This window comes from Branchiostoma lanceolatum, chromosome 7 (assembly GCF_035083965.1).
Source record: "Branchiostoma lanceolatum isolate klBraLanc5 chromosome 7, klBraLanc5.hap2, whole genome shotgun sequence".
Classification (NCBI taxonomy): Eukaryota; Metazoa; Chordata; class Leptocardii; order Amphioxiformes; family Branchiostomatidae; genus Branchiostoma; species Branchiostoma lanceolatum.
The window spans coordinates 7,289,211-7,317,136 of NC_089728.1; the positions used below are offsets into that span (position 1 = coordinate 7,289,211).

The following is a 27,926-nucleotide window of genomic DNA, read 5'->3' on the forward strand; positions in this document are numbered from 1 at the left end:
AAGTGTCGTCTGCGCAGAATTGCTCCCTATGCTCCACGCACCATAATCACACCTGTACTCCCCATCATCTATAGAAACAGGCGGGCCGGCTAAATTTACACTGGGCGTCTGGTTAAAGATTTACTTTGCAATGTTTGAGGTAGGGCGTGTTTACAGCCTTATAGCTGCGCACGAACTTTGGCCCCAAAAGCACCGTTTGTTTTATTTCCTTTCTACAGTACAATCATGGAATGATCAGCTTGTAGGGCTGTAGTAAAAAAAGGGTGAGTTCGAAACCACAGCCTGCCATGAATCTTACACATCAGGCGATACCGGGGATCGGGGAGTTGATCGCCAGTCGACAGTCGCTCCCGAGGCGGTCGTCACATCGCCCTCCGCCGGTACGGTCTCCCACCAAGATTCCCGTCCAGAGTGGGCGGCCAAGAGGCTTCGCACAGCCCGAGTGGTACAGGTGGGTAGGGGCATTCATGCCCCCCATTTCAGGAGCGTAATCGTGTGATATGTGTTGGTGTGTACATAGCTTTGATGTTTTTCTCAGCAAGACCGGAATACTATGACATTCAGTAGCGTTATAAACGGTGTATATCCGTGCAGTGTCAAGACTACATCTTAACACCACATGAGCCCATCATCCAGCAGGAAATATACCGCCATGATCCGTCTGACCTGGATGACACCAGAATCAACGCAAATTCGCGTGGGGTTGGTTAATCGGATACAATTTGTTCGTGTGTAATTGCGGATTATGTTTCAACAGAGCGAATTCGTTTGCTTGGAAATTGGTATGGTAACAGCGCAACGCTGTGCAGTATTAGCTGTGCGGAGAAGGTTTCGAGGTGAAGGTGAACAGCTTTGGAAGGTCGTGCATTTCTCATAGGATCACGATTCTGTATATCAAGTAGGGCAGCTAAAGGTTACAAGGATTTACATATGGTGTGTGTGTGTGTGTGTGTATGTGTTTGTTTGTGTGTGTGTGTGTATGTGTGTGTGTTTGTGTGTGTGTGTGTGAGAGTGTCTATGTGTGTGTTACAGACAGAGAAAGTGTGGTGTGTGTGTGTGTGTCATGTGTGTGTCTGTGTGTGTGTGTGTATGCGTGTGTGTGTGTGTGAATGTGTGAATGTGTACGTGTGTGTGCATGAATTTTCGTGTGTGTCACTGTGTGTGTGTGCATGTGTGTGTTTATCAAGTGAGGATTCTCTACCACACCAAAATATATGTACTAGGGGGCACCTGAAGAACTCAACGAGATACCAAGCGACCTTGTTTTTTTCAATGTAAATGTATCAAAGCAACTATATATAAACTCCAGTATGAGTTCTGCTGCATGCCATGGTTGCTAGGGCGACCGGCGGTCCTGCATTCGATCTATTATGAGTCATTGAACGGTGTGTAAATCAACGTCATTTCGGTATCAAAGGTCACGTAGCAACAGCCCGACTGTCCGTGACGCATGGACGTGTTCGGGGCAGACAGGTGGTTTTCATGTCTGACCTCTGACCCAAGGTCAACATACATGTAGATGACGTGTCTTTTTTTTGACAGGTGACGTCAGTGACCCGTAATGTACGGTCTGTTCAAGATCCACGTAGATCATCTCAGGAAAAATCATTTTTGTAAAATTAATCTAATAGTGACTGAAATCTGAGGCATTCGTCGAGCTGTTTTCCAACTTATGTTTATGTCATGGTTCATCCAGTATTTAACGGTGTACAGACTTGCAGGGTTACCTAAAGTCGGTCATGATTTGATCTGACATTCACATTAAGGAGCTTGATTGAGTTATTTAAAATCTTCACCGTTACTACTGTAAAAATGCTTCCATTGCTTGTGTTGATTATAAGCTATGTAAAGGAGTTACGTTGCAATCAATATATCAAGGAAACAACAAATCTATAGTATAAGAACGTCACTTATTGTCCTACAATATACCATGGTCTGATAACATGTGTTGCACAGTGCTGTTTCTGAAACCTTCAGTCCTATAACGCGGCCACCAGGCCTTGCAGATAGTGCCGGTTCATTCCATGAACTAATGAGGCTCGCGAGACAAATTGAACCATATCTCTTCCAAGTGTGCAATGATGTGGATTGTACAATTTACATACACGCGAACATGTGTAATGATCATTTACACAAGAAATCGTAACATCCCAATCAGCAAGTGAACAAAAGCCCAGTGTACTCTTCGTAGTCGTTTGTTGTGGTAGCATTTTTCACCTCAGCGGTTAACAAATATGATCACCAGTATTTATGATGCAACAAGTACTGAATCGCACCCTTTGATCTTACCCGCCACTGCGTACTTAAACCTTTGGAGACTCTTCGACTACTCAACGTCAATAACAGGATGAATCATTCTTTGAATGTTCATCATAAGATAGACATCATCTAGTTCCGACTTGGAGTGCCTAGCCCCTCCACCCATTCCTTGGTGTATTCCTCCATCTTGTTGTTGACCTCCTCCAAGTCGTTATGGCCATGAAGACTGCCAATCTTGAAGCCAAACGAGCACATCTTAGTCGCTACGTCGTCTTTGATGTGGCGAGCGTCGCTCCGTGATTCACAATTCCGGTTGGAAAGCCTTTTCCTAGGGGATTTGATAAAAGAATATGAAGTATATTTACGTACGAGTCAAGTCAGCGTTAGCAAACCAACCACATGATGTCACAAAGGATAGGGACCGTTGCTGACCATTTCACGATAGGCTGGGGTCTTGTATCAATATCGTTTGGATAGAATTCCATCATCTTATTGTCCCTGACAGTTGGACACAATTGCTTGAACAGAAGCGCGCTAAAAAACAACTAGTTGATCTCTATGCTGTTTGCAGGTCTGGCCTGGGAATCGAACCCGGTCTGGCATGGGAATCGAACCCATACATATCGGGTAGATCACTTTGAATAGTCACGTTGACAGGATATATAGTAATGAATGGAATGACCTATCAGATGCATGAATCAAGAATGGTGCTCTTCACGCCTGGTCGCACAAGCATTATCCACGCCTATCTCTCTTTAGTGGGACAATGAAACACATGGTTTATCTTTTCTGACTAGCAAATAATCCCCAAACCATTTCACATTCATTAGACAACACAAAAAATTAAAAGGGCATGGACAGTACCTTGATTCTTGCCCCTTTGAGATGCTTTGCCTTAAGTAAACACACTGTACATCTCTTTCCTCCACGTCTTGAGAAATAGCGATTCCTTGCTTACCATCCTCGGAAGAAGTCGTCATGCCAGCGGCGCTCGTAGTCCTCGAGTTTGGAATTGTTGTCGCACAGTCGACTGTTCATTGTGGACACGTAGGAGATTGACGTGACATCGCTGCTACTGCTGCTTCTCTTCCGCTTCCGTTTCATGCCGACTACCTCTCAACCGGGGTGAATGTTCTGTTGAAGCCTTCTTGTCACTACAACGCCACATCCCAAGTATTCATGATCAAATCATTAAACAACAAAGGTCTTCATTCGCAACCAAGGAGCCAACGTTTCGGTGACCGCCAGCTTATTCAGGGCAATAATGACTGGTTCACTTAACAGTGCAGCTAGGTGTCACTGCTAACAATGCGGTACCAAATGTATTGCCAAACGCATAGGTATTGTTCTTTAAGCAACAATAATGAAATAATGCGGTTAAAACGTAAAGTTTTACCACATACATGGATGCATTCGAATCATTCATTATCTACAAAAGTCAGGCTGATCAAAATTGGATGAAACGTCTCTAGCTAGAAAGCAGTCAAGCATTTGCCTTCAGCGTAGGGAAAAACAACTTAAGTTCTATCACATAGATGTCACCGTCAATGAGAACGACTGTTAAGAATTTTGTCAAAGATGCCAGAGACACCAGACATAACGCAAGCATTTTACACCAATGTCGGTTCAAAAACCAAAGTTTTTTTCCATGGCACACCCTTACCTCTCTGCAAAGTTTACGTCCACCAGAATAACACACTGCAGTGTCTGTTGTGTGATGGACTATGACACTGAGACTAGCATATAGCGTCGTCAGCAATTGCTTGAAATCTCCAGCGCTCTCGTTACACAAACACACAGAAGGTGCCTTTGGCGACAACATTTTAAGAACCCGGCCATTCCGCGCATACGTACAGACCTTGTCGTGATGACACCCTAGGGATCGAAGTGTTCCCATTCTAGCCGTCAGCTTGATGCAGGCTCTTAAGTTTGGAGAATGATTAATTCGTGTCGATCATGTGTTATACAAGCGAATGTAGCATACGTCTTCGTAATGAAGGCTTTAGGTATATCGCAGGGTCTATTGAAGCTAGCTCTGGTGCCTGAATATAGTGATCAGTAATGCAATTTTTAAGGCCAACGTAGTTGTTGTAAGATTATCACGTCAACACAGCAAGTAGTGTAAAAACGCATTCTCATAACTAACTATTTGCCTGCAAGCAAGGAGGTTCTATATAAAACCTCCTTGCTGCAAGGCAATCTGCTTCAACCATTTGATTGAAATTCTGTTCATAATTCCCGTATCCATCTGTTGCGCTACGTGTGTCATATCATACCATATGCATATTCGTACTGACCCATTTGGACATGCCTATTTAATTGGACAGAACACTGTAACGTTACAACCTCTGGTTACACAGAGTACGTATGTCAGTGCAGTGATGTAGAACAACACCGTACGTACAGTATAGTGTTCGAATTTACGATTGCATTTTACCTCAACAGCCGTGTGTTAAACATTATCGCACGCCTGAGCAGTTTTAGTTGAGCTGTAAGGTTTTGCGTAAACTTGTTTTGAACTGTGTTCGCCTGCTGAAGCAAGTCAATCAATGATACGTACTAGCGAGGGTTGGTAAATCAGTTCCAAGCCTCACCCAGGAGTCAGGTACAGAACTCAAATTTTGGGGCATGATTATAAAGAATTAAGTCTGTTATCAGTATTCAACGAAATGTCCAATCATTGTGCACATGTGGCCATTACCTTCCAGTCGACGTCCTTTTGAAAATCAGCAGGTAAGTGGTGAGGAAAACAAGGGAGAAATGTGATCGTAGCTTGATGTCTGAATAGGACTCCCTTCGTATTTCAACTAGAGAAAAGTGAGTATCTGAATTTCAGCAAGTGAGTATCTGACTTTCAGCAGAGCAAGTTGGCCCGCACACCTCAGGTCACAATTCCATGTTTTTTCTCTCTCACCTAAACGTTACTGGGTGTTGCTTATAAAGTAAGAATCATAATGATCTGAATTTCGATAGACATTCATGAAAGGCTTTATGAAATATGCCCGGAAATTTGAGTTGTGCACCTTATTTTTTGGGTGAGACTCGGAACGTATTGATCACCTCGCACTGAGCCCCTCGTAATCGTTAATGATCATGCAAGATTCAGTGCACTCTCCTGAAAATGGACCAATTCGATTACACTGGCGATATCTCGCTGTATCTCGCGCTCCTGGGGTCTTGCACGTCAGTGATATGGCAGGCAACTCCACAAGTGTATTTCCGTTCCAAACAGTGTGTAGATATGTTATCACAACACGATAAGACACATTTATTTCGCGATAGTGAACATGATCACTCTTGGGATGCACACGTCATGGCGACTTTGCCCGTAGAAGCGTCCTCTTGCGGTTTTATCGATATCTGCGTTAGCAGCCACCTTTACCTCACGCAATGCGTGGCCAGGCTATATATAGTCACACACAGGGAATGTAACAGATGTTTCACCGAGCAACAGATTTTATCCAAATGAAGCACCTTAGCTTCACATGCTTTGCTTGGTAGCTTGAAGTAATAGCAGAGCAAGTCAGTTGAAATACAGCTCTTTATTTCTGTCCCTTGGACAAGAATTGTACTATCAAATAGGTCATCACTATTGGAGGACTTTTAAAGTAGATATATAAAGTAACAGGAAATACAAGCGTTGAAAGGACATGGCCATCAGACTGTTGGTCAAGGTTCTTGCCAGTACGTTTAAGTCTCAGAAAATGGCTCATATATTTAAAGAAGGCCATCGGCTTGCAGTTCCGAAATCGTATTTATCCCAAAGTCGTCCCTCCTTCCCGAAAAACACGCAAAGGAAATATAAACTCAACATAGTGGTACATAGGCGAGATGAGTACAGTTGTGTGTTTTAGAATATTTTTCTAAATCAGCCCTTCCTGCTTCCAACCGTACATGGTAATCTTAAAACACATTAAGGACGCGTACATGAACTGTACTAGATGTCTTAGATCTAGATGTCTCCCAAGAATAGAAAGGCAAGACAAAATGACTCAGGCGTTACCCCTTCCAATACCGTACATCCGTCACGCCCTGTTCTCCTTGGTTAGAGCCAGGTATGCGTGCTCATGGGGCAAGGCAGAAACACAACAGCTTTCAGCCGGATTATAGATTAATCAATAATTCTATTTATCGTGCTGGCAAAGACCAAAGCAATGCTCTTGACTGTATGAAGAAAAGTAAAGTGGGTGGCCACACTACGTACACAAGTGTGTTTGGTGTCCGGGCCGAGGTGCTGACTGATGTGAGGCCGGTGGGAGTGACAGTTCATGGGGGCCCTGTGGTCGGCAGAACCGCAGACCGCGCGCCGCAGACGGAGTCGTCAGCAACTGACCAACTTGATTGTGAGGTAACGTCGTGGGGAGGGGGGTTATGTTCACAAGCTTCTGTTGTTCTGGGGTTTGAATGTGAATGATATCCTTGCCTTTGAATGGTATATCGCCGTCCTCTGGACAAGAGCGCGTCTGAAACAGGTGCTATGCCACTTCATGTTGGGACGGCTGAGTTCATACGAAATGGTCCAACTGTTTTGTTATGGCTTGTTTCTGGGTGGAAAAAAATGATAGAAATGGGCACGCGAAATGATTTCGTTGTTTGTTGGCTCACTTTGTGTTTGTGTTATAGATCTGTCCATTACTTGTTATTTCTTTTTCAATCCTGCATAAATTAGCTATATGTGTCCCTGCCATCGTTTTGTAGTATGAACAGGGGTCCACACAAGACAGTCGCATGGATAAGGCAGCTTTTGCTCAAATACGTTTGGCCATACTCAGATTTCTACTTCATCTGCTGTGTAGTCTGATAAACGCATCCTGGCATTTAAACTGGAGTATACACATGTAGATCCTGTTGTTGTATAAGTTTCTAGGCTTGATACTCGAAACGTGGGAGTGTAACCGGAGCCTAAGTACACGGCCCGGTTAATCAATCCTCCAGCTTCCCAGCACAGGCGAGAACAAGTCAACAGTGTCGCAATACTTCACTGTTACCCAAACATCTGTGTAAAGAATATCAGTCTTACCAACTGAGAGAGCGCTATGTGTTATCAGCATTCCTCTCTCCAGATTCTTAAACAACCGGTCTCTTGTAGTTAAGAACCTTGAAAAAAAAACCTCAGAGCATAGTCACGTGACGCGTGGTACACAGACGACAGGTGGAAAGGTGGTTGACCTGACAGAAAGGCGAGCTGTGCCGTTTTGTTGACAATAGCTATAGCCTGGTGCAACTCACGACCCACAGCGCGGTGGCAGGGCGCGAAGGACGGAGCCATGTTCGAAATGCTCGGGCAGGTCCGGCGGGGCCGACGCTCGTCCTGCCCGTCCATCATCCTCAACGACAAGAACGCCGCCGCCGCTGCACTCTACAACTCCCCGGATGCGATAATGTACCGTAAATAGTACTGGGGTTAAGTGCCGTATGCGTGTGTGTGTGTCTGTTGTGGCATGGATTTGGTAGCGAGTCTGCAGTTCCGGGTCTTAGCATGCTTGAAAATGTGGCTTGAATGTGATCGATGACAAACATCTACTTGTAGCCCTTTCGGAATGTCTGTTGTCATATTGGTCACTGTACACCGGAATGTGCCCGGGCCAGTGCAGTACAGTATGTACGGGTACTATACATGAACTGCACGAGTGAGGCGCTGTCATACTAACAACGCCGATATTTTTCGGTTGTTTTTCCAGCGTCCAGAGCGCAGTAGTGTCTCTATTCCAGCACAAGAAACTGCCGCCCAATGAGCTGGACTTATTGAACGACAAAATAAGGTCAGTCTTTACTTCAGCTTTCAACTGGGTCATCCAAGGCAAAGGCGTTCAGCCGGGGGCCACCTGCACTGCATGTTACTTACAGGGTGGTGAAATTAGTCTAGGGTACAGAATGCTAAATCTCAGAGCAGCAGCCTGAAGGACTATGGCCTATGTACGCCTTGATCGGTGTGAAGAAAAGAAAAGAATTCTTTTGATATGCAGCACACCGATACTTGGCAACCCAGAAGTTGTTTGCCATGCTCTAAGTCAACCAAACGCATTCGTCTTGTGGCCAGGCGACACCAGGACTAGTTCTCCTTTCACCCTCCTTTAACGCTACGTCATTGCTATGGAAGGGGAACCTTTGTGTGGACCTAATGCATGCCCTGAACTGACCTCTGCATACACACCAGTCGGTTTATTGGCCGAGAAAACACAGCCATTGTGAACACACTATGCCATTCAATGGCACCAGATTTCTTCGCACTGTACCTGGATTCATTCAGGACCACCGGCGCAAGTTAGAACCTCAAACAATAGTTGTTGCCTTATCATGAAACAGTGTATTTTAATACCGTACTGTATTACCTTTCACACTAGTGTTAAGTATCTAAATCTACTGTAAGCGTTTAGAGCCGTCCGTCCACAGCCGGGTCACCTCTCACGCCAGGTCCAAAGGACGTTTGACCCAGTTCTATTGTGTGGGGATATTGACAGGCTCAAATTGTGAAAATCCTTTTTTCCCACCAATCATCCTATAATCAAGACATGAATCCAACCCGTAGGCTCTATATCGTTGGTACGTCAGACACCTTTACAAACTGCGCCATGTTTATTGTCTGGACGTGTGAGAATATATACTTCCAGCCTGGTACAATGGTCTCGGTTACCTACCCAGTGTAAACACTATAGCTAACACGGGGTTTCCATGTGCCACCAGTACTAACAACAATATACCAACCCTGTCAGCAGGTTATCGGTTTATCTGTGATCCATATCAATATTTCTGGTTTAGTAAGACTGACTCTTAGCCTCTTCGTAAAGATTAAATAACCTGTCAGATTAAGCAATTAACCAATTTATTGAAAATCAATCACTCAATAGACCAATTATTCTATTAGATATGACACTCCTTCCGTTCGTGAATCATTGCCTCTGTTGACCTCTCGTTCCCAGGATGCTGATGAAGACAGAGGTGGGACCGTTCATTCTAGACTACTTCCAGGTAAAGTGCCTTTAGGCCTAGGAAAATATGTCGTGTTTCCGGTTACCCGACCGACCATAGCAAAAACCTGGCAATACTTGCCTTTAATTGGGGGGGGGGGGGGGGCACCGCTGATAAAGGACATACATGTATTGATCTGACATCTGAGTGATGAAATTCAAAACAGAATTCCAAGTAGTCTCGTAAATTTTATTACAGACTTCCTATATTTAAGACTCTGTTAACAGATTAAGGCTTTGAACACATGATGTTAGGCTCTAGCCTGTAAGAATAAAGAAGAGTAAACATTGTACTTTATCAATATATCTATGCTAAATTGTACACTGTGTATCTGTACAGTTATCATATGATTATATGATACCAGCGTCCTGATGCAGGTTTGCTTAACACTAGGTTGAAATCTTCAAAATAGAAAATAGAAGAAAACAGAATCCCTACCTACCGACCATAATTTTTCATGACTTAAATCGGAGTACAACACGTGTTAGACTTTTGACTAAGCCATATGATTCCTTGCACCGCTTACACTTATGCGCTTAAGTTTGGATTGTATATGATGTCAATTGAAGCATAATACAGAGTGGCCAAAAACAGCTGATACATTTTCTTGCTTGAAGCACAAACAAGAGCATTTTCTTCAGACAATATCAAGTTTTTGTTCTTCACATCTTTCATCTAGAATCAGTTATTGAAGAAAGGGATGGTGATTCTACGGGAGAAGATCAAGAGAGAAAAAGGTAATAAATTTCTGTTTTATTTTCATTTTTTTCAAATCCTTTGTTTTGGAGTTTTAGATTGTCTGACCTGGTGTTTGAGTGATCGCGTGAATCAAAGGCGGAAATAGCCTTGTGTTGTTGATTTGTCGGATCCTTGAAAAGGTGCACAATCCTTTATACACTAAATTGAACACTTATAAAACATAGCAAATTTGAGACTAATTTTGAAAATTAGATATACATGTAACTGTACACGGTGACACTTCAAAGTAGTGTTTCAAAAACTTTCAATTCATTCTCTTGTCATGTATACTTTCGTCTCTACCTCTGAGTATAGTATTAAACTTTATTACTCATAAATAAAGTAACATACAAAGAATGCATTTACTGCAAAACAGTACTTGATTCTTCGACACATTACAGTTGCATCAGTGATATAACGGCTCAGTAGTACAACATCTCATCGCCCCGTTTCCCAAAAAATTGCAAAAGACCAATCAAACGGTCTACACGGTTCACAAGATTGAGGCCCTTTCCGCTACATGGTGATCGCTGAGCGACTGTACTGCGACCAAAATTGGACTTGTGTGACCCTTGATTCCATAGTTGGAATATGTTGGAAGATCTAAAAATATGATTTAAAAGACAAGAAAACAAACAAAACGTACGTTCGTTCTTTGTCTATGAAATTCGTCAAATTAAGGTTTGGTCACTCAGTAGTCGGTCAGGAGTCGTAGCCTTTAGTGGAAAGGGGGTGTAAAAGGACTGCGCTGTAAACAATCAGCAATCAGCACAGATTGTTGTGACAGATGAATAAAGAAGACCGATCACCGTGAGAGATGTTTGTTAAGTACGTGGCGCTTCTGTTGGTCTCACACGGCGTTCTTTGTGCGCCCACAGGCCAACAGCTGCTGGAGTGTCTGTCGGACATCTGGGATTACTTCTTCTGCGAGGTGCTGCCCATGCTGCAAGCCATATTCTGTCCCGTGCAGGTAGTTTGGTCATACTTCTACTGTACGTCACAAGATACAGACAAGGAAGGATAGTAGGGATGAAACCAGAAACGGAACATCCTGTCAGATTCTTCTTGACATGAACTTTCTGTCAATTGTGTTACCAAAGAAACTTATTGACAGGAACGTCTTGGTCAAACGGAAACTGTTTCGTCAGATAGAAAATGTATCATCTACTTACCCTCAAAAGTCGTAAGGCGCTGTCACATTCGTCGTACAACGTCGTACGATTTAGATGTCGTACGATTTTGAATCATGCAGACTTTGACAGAACCAACCGCCGACAAAGATGGCATTGTCGGTAACAGGACAGCTGAATTCTGTATAGTACGTGCACGAATATTCCAAGATTATCCTCAGTTTGCGATTGTACGACGCTCGTACGACGAATGTGACCAGGCTCATAATCACCTTCGCTAGGAAAGTTAAGTTTTCGGCGCCGTTTCTGGTTGGATTTGTGACTGGGTTAACGTTTGTTCGTGGACAGCAGAACTATCGAGAAGCTGTGTATGGATATCTATAATAGTACAGGTGTATTTGGTAGCTGGGCAGGTGTCGGGAAAACGAAGGTCAAGTTCGATAATGGACCTACTAGTGGATTTCTACGGTACTGCAGCAAAACTTAACCCATTTTATTGTGTGCCACAAGGCACAGACAAGGAAGGATCGTAGGAGAGAGAAAACGGAAAATGTTTAGGAAAATGGAAAATGTTTAGGAAAATGGAAAATGTATCCTCTGCTTACCCCCTGAAGATATAGGCTATTCAGGAAGACCATAAATATTGAAATGTGGAGAAATACTTTGAGAACAACGACGCCAAAAGACACGACCTGTTGCCTTTAAAAAAGACTCGCTGCATTGTCACATCCACTCACACGGTCTTTCATGGTCCATCCCTCTTCATTCACTCTGCTTCGACTAGCCTTATATAGCATCACCTCTTGAGAAAAGGGTTCAAGGGTACATTCCAACACGTAACCCTTCTGCAGTCGGTTAGCAACTGAACTGGGAAAATAAAGTTAGAGCTTAGCCAAGCTATCTGGCCTCAGAGATCTACTAGCCAGATTGATCATCATGGTGGCTGTACATTGCTATGTTAAGGTTCCATATATAGCATCCCCCTGTGATTGTGTATACCTCCCCTATATTGAATAACATTGATGGACTTTGCAGCATTAACAGGGTATATATAAACTCTATGACTGACTATTGTCTTTTGTTTGGAATATCACAGGCCACGGGCTTTTCTGTCAGAGAGATGTCGTTAGTCGGATTTAGAGACACAATCTTGCTGAAGATAGCGTTTTCAGGTGAGTCCACTTTCAGTGTTGTTATTTCTCCGTTGCAGAGTCATGGATCTTGGTAGATCAGTGCCACTCAACCATGCAAAGCTGACAATTTCAAATTCGTTTTGCACATTTATCCACCGGATTACCCATATCCGCCACTTAAAAAAACCCAGTGTGTTTGAGAGATCTCTAGTGCAGCACCCCGAGTATGTACAGTTTAGATATAACGTTACAGGAGTGCATTATATAGGGAATCGTTGCATTTGAGATCTCTTTAAAAGCCTTTTGCAGGGAGGCGGATATATGTGACCTGGCCGAACTACTAAATATCAATCATTTGCACCCTTTCAGTGTTATCTGTTCGTTTTGTACACAGACGTTTTTCTATTTGCTTCGACTGTCTACACAGATGTCTTCTGTCACGTAGTCCACTTGAATGTTTATACCGAGACGATTGATGATAGAAAGAGTGCTTCGCTCAGCCACTTGGTAATTCCGGACCCCAGGCCATATAGCACTCAGTATCCGAAACATCCACACACCAGGCCCATTCCATTTGGCTGAGCAATCTTGGAACGATACAAGTTACATAGCTGAGACACCGAACTGAAGCCCAAGCAGTAGTATCCCCTGTCCACTAGAGGTTGTCGACCGCGCTGCGACAGCTGAGCGATAGAGCGCTCAACTAATTTTCTAGATAAAGAACGATGTTTTAAACGAATGTTTTGTCTTTGAAATCATACTTGCATCATATTCCAATCATAAAATCAAGTCTTACACAAATCCAATTTTGGTCGCTGTACGGTCGCTCAGCTGTCGCCAGTGGAAAGACTAGAACTGTAGAAATCAAGAACCCCTCTGAGAAATTAATGCCGCCCAAGAGAGTGGTTTTGACAGTAGGACCGCTCTCAATGATCAGGGTTTGTAGGCGACTACAAGCTGGGTTGTGATGTGATATTTGTGGGGGCTTGAAAGAATGCAAGCAGTGTGTAGGGCGTATACATACAGTTCACAGATTCTGTGTGGGCCCTGACTGAGAAAAAAAGACGCCATTGCACTAATGGTGGCGCTTTGTGACAATGGCTAACTTACGTGTTGTTTCCCGTTGTGCTACGAAAAGATCCACGACAACGGCTCCCAAGGCTAAAGGGAAAGCTATTGATACCCTTTTTATCACAGCTAATCACATATTTTGAATAGATGAAAAGGCGAGGACTTATTATGTTTCCCGCTACAGATGCATTAGATACCCCGGATGTCGTCATCAGCCCCTCCATCACGCAAATGCTGCTGGTATTACAGGTTAGTAGACTCTTATATTTGCTGCTATGCGAATACGTTTATTCTGCATAAAGATGCTTATAGATACAAGAAGGTAGAGTAATGACTTCCCCTACTGTTGCCTCAGTCAATTAACCTTACATTATCTCTTGATATGTATATAAAGAAATAAGGCCATACTGATTTGAATATATGGATGACATCCTCTGCGTACCCCAAAACTAATGCGAGCTCTGTTTGCAACTTTTTACGATTAACAAACAGTATGGTCGCAAACCCTTTTTTTGGAAAAGGACAAATTGATGCGTGCACAGATGTCATCCACATCATAAAGTCAGTAGTACTTTTTCTTAAATTAGAGCATATAATATAATGCATGGTTTTTGTGGAGGTACAAGTCAAAGGTTGTTTGTACGATTTTATAGGGGAAACGAATGAAAATTGATTCGCGCGCGGATGTCAGTGTAGCCTAATATTTGCTGCCATACGCTTGTGTTACAAGGTCATACAGATGCTCATAGACATACAAGTGTCGATTACCCTTTAACTATCCCTTGATACTTTATAAAAGTACATAAAATAAGATTACAGCCTACTCATTATTGCGTTATCTTGGTGGAGGTAGAAGTCGAAGGTTAAGTATGATTCCATGTTCCCCCTTGTTGTAAACAGAGTGTGCACGACAACAACCCAGAATACCTCCAGCTGGAGTCCCTGGTGGCCAGACTAGTGAGCCCGTACCTCGGGCTGCGTGGGCTTTACATGGGCGGGCCGGAACCTCTCATCCCCGCCAACAAACCGGTCACCGTCGTGCTCAGACAGAAGACGCTGGGAGGTAAGGTCGCACCGGAGTCTTCTCCAGTGTACTTTGTTATGCTTTGGTCTCATTTCCAATCCGAGGCCCGGCCGAGCAGCTTGTGGGAACGAAAACTATGATATAAAAGACAACAAGACACAAAACGTACCCCTAACCATATATTGTGTAGACTTGTGTATTTTCTTGATATGCATATTTCTATTTTTATTTTTCGTTTTCTATATTCTATATAACGTTACTATATATATATTCTATACCTCCATTTTGTTTACTTTTCGGTACTCACCAATTAACGTTACTACCATTACTCTGTTTGTTTGAGAAAGCTATATTTCTATACCATTGATTCCCCGTCCTTCTCCACAGACGAGCCGTTGAAAGGTGAACGCCCCCTCAGCATGCAGCTCTTCCCGTCCCAGCAGCTGGACGAGCAGCTCCCGGCCCCGGGTCGGGGGGAGGCGCACAAGCGCACGCCGTCCGCTGTGGGACAGGGCTTAGACCCGCTGGTGGAGGGGGAGGTCATGACGCGGGGGTACGGCAGGAGGCACAGCATCGCCGGCGGCGGGGCGGGGGACAGCCCCAAGAGTCCGGACAGAGTAACACAGGTGGCGGGGTCGGACTGATGAGAGGACACGTACACACGAAAACAAGGATTGGTGTTGTTCACCTTGTAGTGCCTAGTGGCACATCGGGCAGCAAGTTTTCTTGCTGTTTCTGAAACAGGGTAGATTTTTGCAGGGAGGGGTTGCTAGCCCTTCCCCCTTAACGCGCGAACATGGGCCCCTCACTTCACGTCCCTTCCGAAAGACGTGTGCAGCCCCAACTGAGATGTGCTGTACCAGGGTTTGAACAGGGGTCTCTTAGGAACCAACTAATTGGAACCAACTGTGTGGGCCCAACTGTGAGGCTGCTACCAAGGACTGCTGCACACAAAACGATTTATATCGGTTGCCTAATTAGTAAGATGTGCTCGAATGAGCATTTGAAGAGACTTTTCATGAAGCCACATGGAATCTTAGTGGAAATCAGATGATCAGGTACCAGGCTGAGGGAATTAGGACAATCTGGACTGAAATACAACCATGGCCTATTCCGAGTAGGCTGCTCAGTCGGTAACACGTGGAAACAGTGGGAATGTAAATGTTGACTCCTGTGAACATCCGCACCTGGCGTTGTACTGTGAAGTTTTTGTTAGTCAAAATAGTGTCTAGATGACAAGGAAGAAGGTGATACACGGGTTGTTCTGTTTTAGCCAGGATATTCTACACTAATTACGGACAAATTTTAAACACAAGACTATTGACAGCAAGAAGTCATTGTTCATTAAAGTCTCGGATATTCGGTAACAGTGTAACGAAACGAACTGACTAGAGAGAATATTTAATACAGACCTGCTCCACAGTAAATGAAAGACCATATCCGGTATCTATAAGTGTTAAATATGATGTATATTTTTCTGTAATGTAAATCGAATATTTACCGTGTAGAAAAATTGTCTAAATATTTTTGAAAGAACAGAATTGTATTGTATATGTCTATATGATTACAGATGATATAGAACTGCAATATTTAATTCCTGTCATTGTTGCACATAGATGAGATAGATGATTTGAGTTATTTTCATATGTATTTAAAATTGTATGGGAATTGTTTAATAATACAACACTTAAAAAACTCCTATTCATCACACACTAACCAACCAACCAACCAACCAACCAACCAATCAAGCAACCAACCAACGAACCATGTCTCATTTAGTAACACGTCATGGCTTTCTAAAATATTCAGATCTATATCCAGTTTTATCAAAAGTGCAGATTGTTACAATATCGGCCTTTTATCACATACCATGACTTTTCTTCATTATGTCATATCACCAAGACGGCAGTGAAAGCCAGTCCCTTAGAAACCTGAGTATATACTAACCTGTGTCTGTACTAGGATCAAAATGTCTTGCTGAGTTAGTCTTATATCAACTGAATCATGTGGTTACAAAGTGACATCAAAATTATTCCTTCTAAGCCATGTGTAGAAGACAGGCATCTTAAAGCTGAGGTACGGACTTAAAACCCCTTAAGAAAACCTTTGAGAAACCTTTTCAAAATTAAAACCTTTCAACTCTTGACTAAAGTTGCATTCAAAAACTGTTGCTACACTTCTAAAATTCGTTACATCTTAATGAATAGTCAATAGTACAACCATTATTCATTCATTACACCATATATATATATATATATATATATATATATATATATATGAGATACATCTTGTCACTTGTTACTTCATAACATCATATATGATAACTCAAAGGTTAAGCATAGAATCTCCATTTTTATCATGCTCATATACTCATCTACAGTAATTATATTAGATAGAAACATTATTTCTGACATACCCATGACATGACATGACATAACATTACTTATCTTTAAACATGACATGACATTGCCAATCATTCAATCACCCAGTGGAAGGGACATACAAGGGACTTATATGGCAGCTTTAATTTAAATCTGCATTGTCCAATTGTGACCATAGAAATGAATATTTATCAAACAAAAGTGAGTACTATGCGAATCAAAGTAATAATTATAATGTTACTTGATATTATAACTTTGACAGCAAAATCAAAACATTTCTATGGATCTCATGATGTTTCCATCTCCACTCCACTGTAAATGCATCTAAGTTTGCAGTAGTTAAATGTTTGCGTTCTTTACTGCAAACCTAAACCCACCACAAAAATGCTGCTTTTGTCTTCTGCCCACCCACTACATTGTTTCACTAAAAAAACACCGCAAGCACTGCGTCCTATCACTTCTACAAAATTAAAGCACCCCAAACGTAAATCCTTTACAGTATCCTGACAGTCATTAGTTGTTTGCGTTGAGTTTTCTGACTGATCCCTCGGTGCCGTTCAGCAGCACCAGGTCCCCGGTCTGGAACATCGCTGTGGCATTCTTCACACTCACCACACAAGGGAGGCCGTACTCGCGGGCAACCACTGCACCTGTACACACGGAGAGGGGATGTGAACATCAGGATATGCCTTGTCTTCATAAGAGCTGTCATTGGGGCTGGACATTAGACCTTGGGATCACCAGACGTTGATATACAATAGAGTACATCCTAGTTAACAGGTAAAGGTTTTCAATCTTAGCATTTGATTCCTTCCGGACTTTAGAACAGCGTCTCCATCTTAAACCATATTTTCACTGCATATGACATCCAGTTGGACAGCATGTTTGGGCAATTTAAATCCTGGTAACTCAAAGGTCTCCAACCAGAGTTGAACTGTCCTTGGTGCTGAATGATTATTACTACAGCTCACCGCCATGGTATGATAGTGTAGGCCTGTCCTTGGTGCTGAATGATTACTACTACAGTCCACCGCTATGGTATGATAATGTAGACCTGCCCTTGGTACTGAATGACTGAATGACTACTAAAGCCATTGCTATGGCATGATAGTGCATTCACGTCAAAGCAAAAATTGCCTTTTTTCATCAGCACATGACCTCTATAATAATTTCGACATAATCCAGTGAAATACAACCAAAATGGTTCAGAACCTCCTCTGAAGACCCACCATGAGAAATCAGTCCTCCCAGCTCAGTGACCAGCCCACTCAGTAAGGGGAAGTATGGGCTCCACCCTATGTCTGTGCTCTGCACTATCAAAATCTCTCCTGCCTGTGAGGAAGACAAATATCCCGTCATTGCATCTTGACAAAATATAGTCTAATGTGCTAAATACATTGTGTAATTAGTACATTGCGATTGTTACATCTATTACAAAGATTCCAAATATTCCAAATAGCAAACTGACTTCCAGTTTCCTGAGTGACCCTACCCAAATGTTTTAATGGCATAGCCCTAACAAGATCTATTGGAAAACACACTCACATACATAAAGTTCTAATAGAAGACTATACAATTAAGCATCCATACATTTGATAGATAAAAGATTGTAAGCCTATACCTGGATAGTCCCTGCATCCTCAAGCCTGGTCACCACCCTGGCAGGAGCTGTCACAGTCCCATGGCTCACCGGCATTCCCTTCAGCATCAGGTCCGACCCACTCACAGACAACGCACCAGCCTCAATCTGAAATAGAAGAGAAAAATGTACAGTTTCACACTGTCTAGAAAAAATCACAATATTCTATTTGCCGTATGTGTCAACAGAAATAAAGTTGTCTACAGGGATAAAGGCTCAGTTTCTCCACTGTTGACATAAATCATACTCTTCTAAGGCAATTTTTCAAGAGGCAGTGCGGTACTCAACACTGAGGTTATATGTACATCATTGTTCCCTAGTTCTAATGATAGAGACCAAACGTCCCATTAAGAAGTCTCAACAAATTCAAATCAAACCACAGTGTGAACGGCCCTTACTTACAGGTTCGGGATGCCCACGGCAAATCTCCGGGAACTTGAGTGACATCTGCTTGGGCAGGATGCGACGTCTTCGCAGTGCTCTGGGAGGGGATGCGACAACAGGGTTTTATGACCTACAGAGTCTTTTTACATTCACAGTTGGTTGTATATGTGGTAGTTTTCCGGGTGTATATGTGGTAGATTTCGGGCTGACTGATGTCCCAACTGCCAGAAAGGCGAACATATCAAGCATCAGCCACTTTGTTTGTCCTTTTGGAGCTCTCAGCATGTCCGTTACCGGCGGCGACTGTCAGCACAATTGAACCCGCCGCGGGTCAGCCCAAGTAAATTACCCGCCATGCTATGTGAGGTGTCCCACCACCCTGGCAGTTTTTAAGTAAGTTTCCAGAGTAACAATTTTCATCTATCTTCATTAAACCAACTAAGGATATCTCAGATAAACAAGTTACAAGCATACATGTATGTGATACTGATTCAAAATCTTGTACATGTGATGATGGTTCTATCCCCAGGGTATATCTACACATCACTCACTTGGCCACTAAAACAGCAGATCGGCTGCGCAGAAGAGTGCCGATCTCCTGGTGCGTCAGGAAGAACAGTAAATCTTCCTCAGGAAGACGGCCCTGAAAAGAGTGTTATATCAGCATTGGTGAATGAACATTTGGGATTCATCAAAGGTCCAGATATGACTTTTCAATAGGTCTTTACCGTATCTATTTGTTGATGTCTAGGGACCTTACCTCTGCAACCATTAGTGATGCCAGGTACCAGTAGGCTTGTTTGAAATGATCGGACATTTTTATTGCCGCTGACTTGCTCTGCTCCCTCTCTATCACACCCTGCCGTGCGTAGGGGAGAGTCCACTTCAGGATGTACCTAATGGGAGGTGAGGAATACAAGGCATTCAGCATTTCAGTACCAAGGACAGTGTAGCAGTTTGTGTTGTCTTATCCAGTGCCAAGGACAGTGAAAAGTTCTTGTTGTCTCATTAAGTACGAAGGATAGTGTAACTGTCTTGGTGTCTTACTCAGTAACTAGAATAGCGAAGCAGTTCTTGATGTCTTATTTAGTACCACTAACCTGCCAGAGAAGGTTATGGACGACTTGATCTTCTTGACAGCCACGTCAAAGTTGAACGGCTCCTTCACACTGGCTATCTGGTTATTCCTGAGCATGGTCTGAAGAAACAAGATTTTTTTAACGCTCAATTTCTATAATTAAAAGTTCCTGGAGCTCAACATGACATCACGAATCTAACTTCACCCATAATATCATCAATGACAAAAAGAAATATAGAATTATTGATATCTATCACATGATATCACATAGGAAATCAAACGGATGATTTTCCTATGCCTAAAACCTGTCTTGTCCTTCACCAACAATGATTGCAGACATACCTGAATGGTCGAAACCACCTTGGTTGGAGCTGCTCTCCAAGACATTTCCCTGAGTTCGGCCTATGAAACAGAAGAAAATCAGTTAAAATCTTATAAAACTGAAGATGCTTGTGGAAGTTCCTGCCAGAAGAGATCAGTTACTAATTCATCATAACAAATCTTTTGACACTTTCACACATTTTCTCAGAATTGGGAGTCAAGTTTGTGTGTGGTTATGTTGATGTAAGAGTCCACCTGACCTCCCTGAGACACCTGTGTCCATGCAGGTCCAGGAATGTTTGGAAGAGCTGCCCGGAGGAGCCGCTATCAGCACCTAGCAGCCAGGCCGTAGCTTCCTGGGAAATAAGGCAGGTGGCACATGATGTTGACCAGGTCAAGCTATTCGTCCCAAATGTGAAAAACTAGTTTTAAAAGTAAAACTAATACTGACATTCAGTACATATGCAATATACTAATAGTTTGGAGTTATTACCTTCCCCAAGAAGGTTCGTATGTTTGTATATGGTAGAAGATCATGACTCACGGCGCTATGGATGGATTGTATATGATGAAATTTGGTCGATTATTTTGGGCCCCCTCGTGGCTTTCCTTGGCACCACAACAGACCTTACGATTTGGATACCTCGCATATGGTCATGATTTTGAGTGGCAGATAGCTTTAGTTCATACATAAAATTAAAAAGTCATCTACACATTGACCATTCAGACAACACGCTTTCATCTCACCTTATATTTTTTTGGGAGGATAGCATAGCTATACATCATCAATGATGATCCTGTTTTGCGCATTAAGCAGCTCACATCATACTCTGACTGACCTGAGGAGACATGGTGATCAGTCTATCCCTGTGTCCCTCCTCTATGAGCTTCACTGCTAGTTTCTAGGGGAAGAGATGAAAATCTTTGTGTAAAAGTTCAACAAACGACAATGACTGATTCAATGAAATAGAGTCCAACTTACTTCTTGGCACACTGTACCTAAACTACTGTTCCTGACTGTAACTGGATTATGTAAAATAAATGCTGTGTATATGGTTTTTCCTTTGAGTTGTAATGAAAATAAAAGCATTTTGTATAAATGTGATGTACCTCCAATGCATCAGGCACATCTGCACTGGTCACTTGTTCACAGCTGACATAGAGGTGAGCCATGTCAGAGAAATGCTGCATTGTCCACTCTAAAGGTACAACATGCATCGAATAGCAGTCAGATGTAAACGCCATTAACTTATCTAATATAATGATTTGTTTTGAGACCAGATTCAGTCTGATTATTGAAATCTATTTCACTCTGTTTTCAAGATTTTATGTCCTTTTGCAGTTATGATAACATGTATCATGGCGATATGGTTATCAATTAAGTCAATTTGTACTTAATATAATCATAAAATTGACTTCTGTGCAATCTCCCATGAACTAAAACATACGTATAGCTCTTACAGAGTGTTGCAGGTTATAAACCATCTCCTTTGAGCTTCTACATGCATGAATACAGTTTAGGCTTGTACCTGCTCCTTGTGACAGAACCATCATCAGGACTGTGCTCCAGGATGCTGACCGACCAGTGCAACCCGTGTGGTCTGCCCAGGCCTGTGGACACATGGTAAAGGTAAAGGTAGTCGCAGAGCCTTATGAGACCTCAGGGGCAGTGGGTTGTTTGTTATCCACTATGCCAAGGCGGAGCCTAGCCCTCTTCTTCAACTACCTTTTACCTCCCCAACTTAAGTCAGGCAGACATTTTTACACCTGGGTGGAGAGAAGAAAGTCGTGTGAAGTGCCTTTCCCAAGGGCACGACATGAGTGGTATGTCAGGGGATTCGAACTCGGGACCTCTAGGCTCTGAGCCAACACCCTAACCATTACGTTAGCATGATGCCACAAAGACAAATGGAAGACAATGTAAACTAGAAAGTGGCCACTTACTAGTTTAGTAATGGTTCCATTCATGCCTCTTTTACATGGTTCATTATGTAGGAGATCATTTGTAAGACGTCATCATTGTGCACATTTAAAGGAGTCCTAATCTCCAGAGGGGGGCGTTATTTTTCAATAGATAATAATTTTGGCAAGTAAAAATGAATACTTATTACAGTATACGATAAAGTACCCACTAGTTCCGTGCGCATCAAAAAGCATTGAGTATTCTACTAAATTCCCCAGGTGATCCTCTATTTTCTAATCAATTAAATTACACAACCTCAGCCAATGCCTGAATACAATGTACCTGACAAGGCCTGGCAAAAGTTAGGTTACACAAAGAATGTCAGGGGGGTTAAGAAAAATTTGTCTTGTTATGTGTTCCTTTATATCTTATTAACAATTGGCCTTCTACTGTGCTTAACCCGCCTCATTCATGCCAAGAATATTCACGATGAAGGAAGTGAGTATACGTATAGGGAATACATGGGTAGGGTCTGCACGGGTTTAGTGAGTTACATATTATTTTACAAAACACACCTTGTGTAATTCACCACAAGCGGAATTCTGTAAAAATTCGGCTGGTTATGTATTCATTGATACATAATCTAATGGAAAATAACACTCCCTTCTAGAGTTTAGGACTCCTTTAAAAAATATCTTGATGCAAAACACATTGTTATCACCTGGTAGTATTCAGGTAACCTCTCGTTGATCTCTTGGTACATCGCTGTGGCGTTGTCATGACGACAGATGCTGTAAGAAGTCAGAGTTTTCTCCAACTGGTGGATCTTGTGTTTCGATGTGTACAGATGCTGTGAGACATGAAAACTGTTACAATTACAGTTATACAGTGGGGACCACAATTAATCAGCCAACTACCTGTTAACGTAACTTACATGTATGCCTCTAACGTCCTTGAAGTTCAAAGTTGATCACAATAAATACTTGATACTTTGATACCGATATCTTTTTGACTTACCAATAATTCTTCTACAACAGGGATCATAAAAGATATTATTGCTTTCATATCACCAACATCATTCTTCATCTTCCTAACTAGGTTATTCTCCTTGAATGTCCTCACCTTGGCAAAATTGAAGGAATGAACGATGCGTTTCCAAAGAGAAGACTTCCCGTGGTATCCAATGATGTCATCCATTGTCATCTCTTCCAGGAACTGTATGGAAAATAATCTATTCTAAATGTCTAATGTTCATAAGAAATGTAAAAAAATTCACTTAAGAATGGTATCAAAATCATACGTGATAGAGTAAGGTGTCAAGTGCACAAAACTCACCCTTCCTACGATTGACATCTCAGCAACTCTTTTGTCTGCTATTGTCACATGTTGTTCATAGATCTCAGCAACATTCTGAGAGCAACACAAAAACATTGAAATGTGTGTTTCCCCTGGTGGATATGAAATGAAAAAAAATGCAACACAGTGTATTCCAAAACCCACGATTGGGCTGGTGATACGGAATTTGCCATGTACATTGTAGTAATTTCTATATATTGAAGCTAGCAAATTAATAGACATAAAAAACAATTCTAACCTTCATGTAGCTTAGATGGATAAACAGTGCAAAGGTCAGGGAATAGCAGTTATGATCTTACATGCATGTTGATGAACATGTGGCCCAAACACAGCCCATTCTTCTTGAAGTACGGTTGGCAGTTTTTCAGACCTGTTGAGGCTACCATGTTCTAATTGAAAAAGTTTAAAAAAAAACAGTTGTTATGTATATTCATCAGAATCCAACGGATTTAATTCTGACATCACAGTGACATGTAGTAACATCGATGTGCTTTAGGCACATTATAAATGAATGGTAAAACATAATTAAAATGGTTAAAATAAGATGTCTTACATGTACATGTATATGTGGCTACTCTGAATGTCACGAATGTCTTACTTTAATGGTAATGGGTGATACTGAACTTGCACCACCTCAGCATACAAAAACAGCAACAAGAGCGGTCTAACTTTCTGTCAGAGGGCCAGACTAGCTGCCTTCACCAAGAAACCAACCATTCTCGGAACCAAATTGTTATATTTTAGGCTGCTTTTTTAATTTTTCATGATAAATCCTGTCAGTGGCTATAATTTTTCGTTAGTTAAGACTAATGTTGTTTTGCATTGTTCCTAAAACATAAGTTATTGTGGAAATATGAACAAATCAATGATGGTGCCCGGAGTTTGGCTCATATGTCATAAAGACTGGCGATAGCATTTCACACACTTCTTATGAGAACGGGAGCCTATGATGGGCATGCTTGTGAGATACTGGGTACCTTGATTCTGTATAACATTGTATTGTATCAAGTAAGCTAAATGAACTGTTTATTCTCCACTTGCCTGAGATGCATATTCAATTGCCCGGGATGCTGTTGAAGCTGTCAAGGGGGTCAAAGCTCCCGGCAGAATCTCTCTGGAGGCAAGACTTTGTTTAGTTATTTCATTTTTCGTATAATACATATACATGGATATTAACATTTCATACTATAGCAGTACTTTCTTTGCACACTGCTCTTAGTCCTCTTTATGTTGCATATAATATGTATAAAGAAAATTATAGGCAATACTTGGACTTTGAATGCCAGAGAGAATAGTGTTCATCAGAACTCGGAAAATAATTGTTACGTGTTAGACTGCTTTTTCAATTTATCATTTCCTCTGAGGCGATGGCCCATTTTAGGGGTGAAATCCTGCATGTGTTGTTAACAAGACATTAACCAATAATAATGTTGTGGTTCATTGTTCGTAAAACACAAAAGTCATTAATTTGTGAAACTTTTATACACAGCTTACCACAACCATTACCTGCCACCCACTAAACTCATGCATAAGTCATTCTGGGGTATCATACGTGTACAGACTATTCCTTAGTATTCAAAACTAAATAAGTAATATGTAGAAAGGTCCACGATAGTTTATCAGTCATCACCCTATCAACACAATGGCACAAGTGTAGATTTTTACATGCTGAAAAGTATATTTGTGTTCCATTACTAATACTAACCCAACGTTACAAGTGGTGCTGATTTCTTTCTCCGACGCCAGCGGTGTATCGAACTCGTGCATCAGTTCCCACTCAGTCTCTATGCCAAAGGTGGTGATTGGTCGAGCCTAAAGATCACAAAATCAACTTTGTAAGATGGCAATGCATGAAAGAAACCTATAGTGTTAACTCTGAAACCAAGCTTGCTATTACCTAGCCTCTGTTGCAGACTCCTGCCGACTGTTTTTTTCACGTTACAGTTTTGTTATATTATCATATACAAACCTTTTTCTTCTTATTTCTCGGCCATCAATAAGAAAAAAAATGTAATGATAAAACTTTAACTTGAAAAAAAAAACAGTCGGAAGGAGTCTGCAACGAGTCAGGACATCAGGCATCATGTCTGGTTTGATTAACTCATTTTATCTCCCTGCTTACTGAAATAACATATGCGTAAAAGCAATATAGAATTCCGAAGCAATGCCATATCACTTAGAATGCGTAACTACTGATACAAAATATGTGTTGAACACTTCGCAGATACACTATTTGTACCTGCAATAGATAGACTGTGTCTTGGCTCACTGCCCATTCTATATCTTGTGGTCCACCATAGGCTTCTTCCACCTGAAACACACAATCATAACCGTTGTAGCTACTCGGAAAGCAATACATAATGTTATGGATGTATATCGCCCAGATTGCATGTCATCTACCCTGGTCATGTACACAATGTGACATGTAGCTACATCATTGCTTGCCCATTAGACCCATCAGAATCTGCTTTTTTATTTAACTTTTAGTATCTAGTTAAGCTACAATTCTTAGAATAATTTCTGTTAAACTAGGACAGCAAAAACCATCCATACCTGTATAGCAATGTGACCGAGACGGACAGCTGTGTCATTACTTAGACAGCACTTCTCAGACTGAGCTGAAGTCACCTCCTGTAGTGCTGTTCCTCCATTATCTGTAACAGAAATATCCTAAAATTCAATCAATCAAGCTCTGTTAGTCATCGAGACAAAAAATTATGAAAATCCATTAACGAGTTTTCTACAGAAAACAAATTGAGAGGTAACATCTTCTGTTTTATTTGACATAGTTTCTGACCAACACAGTGGGATGTCCCTGTCGCTCAACTGGTAGCATCCTCACAATTGAGCTCCTGGTTCCAATTAGTTAATAAATGGGAGACCCTGGTTCAAATCATGGGAAGGGCATCTCAGTTGGGGCTGCTCCCATCTTTCGAAAGGGACATAAAATGGGGGTCCCGTGTTCGATGAGGCTCCTCGAGCACATTAAAGGGCAAGGACTAGCAACTCCTTCATGTAAAAATATACCCTGCTACAGGCAGAGCAAGGAACTTTTCTGACCTATGGGCTACTACTAGGCACTACAAGGTGAACAACAGTGGGTCACTAAGGCCTTACCTAGAGGAACCACCTGTTGAGTCTTGCTGCCCAGATCCACACCTTCCACCTGACATGAACCGTCCACACCACGGGACAGGGTGATGGTGTCAGGATGGGACTCACCACTCACTACAGACTGGGGGGGGGGGGGGGAACAGACAAGGAGCAGAAATAGTTTCATTGGATAGGTCTTAGTGAAATAAACAAAGTGGTTATTACTGGTCACTTCGTTGTTTTTGTTAGACCAGACATAAATATCTAAGGGCCACCCTGTGAACAAAATACAGCTGCTTTAACTGCAGGGCTTATGATAATTGAACAGTGAATATAGAATTAAAAACACAGCAACATTACTTCAGATTCGTTTGTGAAGGTTAGACATCCACTAACAATAACTAGAAAAAGCTGTTTTACATGACAAATCACACAGTCATGCATAAGCGGCATTAAAATGTAAAACATATTGGGAAGGTTCTTATGGTAAGACAACACCGTAGGAACAGCTATTGAAGAACATAGGAACATAAATCGAAATTATAACGTAGCACGCAAACAAGGGACCATGGGCTTATTGGGAGAACCTTTTGATAAGATTTAACATTTTCACATTCATATAGTCACGTATAACTCACCTCTCCCAGTCCATAGTTGGCATTGATAACCATCTTGCCTGGATGTGCTGTCACAGGGTGCTGAGTAAAAAGGACACCTGCAAAAACACAGACCAATCTTAACACAACTTACAACTTATACTTCTTTGATACTTTCATTGATACTTCTGGTCCAAATAAGGAAAAACTTTCTTCTGGTCAATGAAAATTCTGTCAGAATATTTACTTATTATCTAGGAAAATGAATTTCTGCCATTTTGCCTTTCACTCCAAAATTAGAAACTACAATGTAACCCCAACGAATTACAACATTCTACATTTCATTCACCTGCTACTTCTGCCGGCACCATCTCCTGTACCACCACAGCCATGGAGGACACAACAGGCTGGCCATGTTGTCTGTGGAGAGAGGTAGATCATGTGTGTGAACGTATGTAATGTTATCTATCAATAATGATTAACAATAACAGTCGGGAATATTATTGTTAAATGACTTTTTGAAGTTAATGAATCAACTATAAATTTCAATCAAGTTAATGAACCAGTTATGAATTTCAATCATATACACGATGAGACGGTTTGCAATTATAGCCAACATACAAAAAAGGCCAGTATACTAATTGTGTACATGTATTTACAAAGTAACTCAATTTTCAGCCTTTCTAACCTTCTATACTGGACTGCAGGAAAACCATAGAGTGAGGCCCAACACTTCTGAACTGAGTCACAGATCTGAAACAAATATGCACAAAATTTTGACAAGATATTTTGATAATGAAGTTGAAACATCCAAGTTATTCAGGATGTGTATGCTGGATTCATGTTTAGCA

General features: G+C 41.7%; 3 protein-coding genes across 5 annotated transcripts in view; 1 reads left to right on the forward strand and 2 right to left on the reverse strand.

The window, feature by feature from the left end:
- Positions 1–15,911, forward strand: LOC136438949 (proline-rich protein 5-like). Of its 3 annotated transcripts, none has more exons than XM_066433997.1 (9): positions 1–451; positions 7,941–8,021; positions 9,180–9,228; positions 9,908–9,965; positions 10,845–10,936; positions 12,193–12,268; positions 13,485–13,549; positions 14,201–14,363; positions 14,712–15,911. In XM_066433997.1, the coding sequence occupies exons 1-9, from the start codon at positions 288–290 to the stop codon at positions 14,966–14,968; spliced, it is 1,005 nt and encodes a 334-aa protein (XP_066290094.1). In that variant the 5' UTR covers positions 1–287; the 3' UTR covers positions 14,969–15,911. The 3 variants fall into 3 exon arrangements, with proteins under 3 accessions (XP_066290094.1, XP_066290096.1, XP_066290095.1); XM_066433999.1 differs by lacking the exon at positions 1–451 and adding an exon at positions 5,751–6,607; XM_066433998.1 differs by lacking the exon at positions 1–451 and adding an exon at positions 7,019–7,642.
- On the reverse strand, positions 1,654–4,493 carry LOC136438950 (uncharacterized). Its single transcript, XM_066434000.1, has 3 exons — positions 3,923–4,493; positions 3,218–3,413; positions 1,654–2,587 (listed from the first exon to the last, which is right to left on the reverse strand). Exons 2-3 carry the CDS (start codon positions 3,361–3,363, stop codon positions 2,389–2,391), a joined length of 345 nt encoding a protein of 114 aa, XP_066290097.1. The 5' UTR covers positions 3,364–3,413; positions 3,923–4,493; the 3' UTR covers positions 1,654–2,388.
- Positions 15,643–27,926, reverse strand: part of LOC136438344 (rifampicin phosphotransferase-like) — a 22,179-nt gene continuing 9,895 nt past the window's right edge. Inside the window, exons 17-40 of the mRNA XM_066433109.1 lie at positions 27,764–27,828; positions 27,425–27,495; positions 27,118–27,194; positions 26,504–26,621; positions 25,940–26,040; positions 25,626–25,697; positions 25,092–25,198; positions 24,428–24,500; positions 23,686–23,775; positions 23,366–23,440; positions 23,153–23,245; positions 22,752–22,880; positions 21,657–21,738; positions 21,238–21,326; positions 20,967–21,029; positions 20,388–20,483; positions 20,149–20,208; positions 19,829–19,926; positions 19,489–19,624; positions 19,280–19,371; positions 18,747–18,825; positions 18,327–18,452; positions 17,935–18,037; positions 15,643–17,355 (exon numbers count right to left, since the gene is read on the reverse strand). Coding sequence (XP_066289206.1) covers positions 17,219–17,355; positions 17,935–18,037; positions 18,327–18,452; positions 18,747–18,825; positions 19,280–19,371; positions 19,489–19,624; positions 19,829–19,926; positions 20,149–20,208; positions 20,388–20,483; positions 20,967–21,029; positions 21,238–21,326; positions 21,657–21,738; positions 22,752–22,880; positions 23,153–23,245; positions 23,366–23,440; positions 23,686–23,775; positions 24,428–24,500; positions 25,092–25,198; positions 25,626–25,697; positions 25,940–26,040; positions 26,504–26,621; positions 27,118–27,194; positions 27,425–27,495; positions 27,764–27,828 — 2,232 coding nt within the window. The 3' untranslated portion in view covers positions 15,643–17,218. The remainder of the gene's footprint in view (positions 17,356–17,934; positions 18,038–18,326; positions 18,453–18,746; positions 18,826–19,279; positions 19,372–19,488; positions 19,625–19,828; positions 19,927–20,148; positions 20,209–20,387; positions 20,484–20,966; positions 21,030–21,237; positions 21,327–21,656; positions 21,739–22,751; positions 22,881–23,152; positions 23,246–23,365; positions 23,441–23,685; positions 23,776–24,427; positions 24,501–25,091; positions 25,199–25,625; positions 25,698–25,939; positions 26,041–26,503; positions 26,622–27,117; positions 27,195–27,424; positions 27,496–27,763; positions 27,829–27,926) is intronic.

Coding starts and splice junctions, on each gene's coding strand:
- LOC136438949 (XM_066433997.1), top strand. CDS start 288: ATGAATCTTACACATCAGGCGATACCGGGGATCGGGGAGTTGATCGCC. Junction 9,966..10,844: donor GAAGATCAAGAGAGAAAAAG/GTAATAAATTTC, acceptor GTGCGCCCACAG/GCCAACAGCTGCTGGAGTGT. Junction 13,550..14,200: donor AAATGCTGCTGGTATTACAG/GTTAGTAGACTC, acceptor TGTTGTAAACAG/AGTGTGCACGACAACAACCC.
- LOC136438950 (XM_066434000.1), bottom strand. CDS start 3,363: ATGAAACGGAAGCGGAAGAGAAGCAGCAGTAGCAGCGATGTCACGTCA. Junction 2,588..3,217: donor GACGACTTCTTCCGAGGATG/GTAAGCAAGGAA, acceptor CAAATCCCCTAG/GAAAAGGCTTTCCAACCGGA.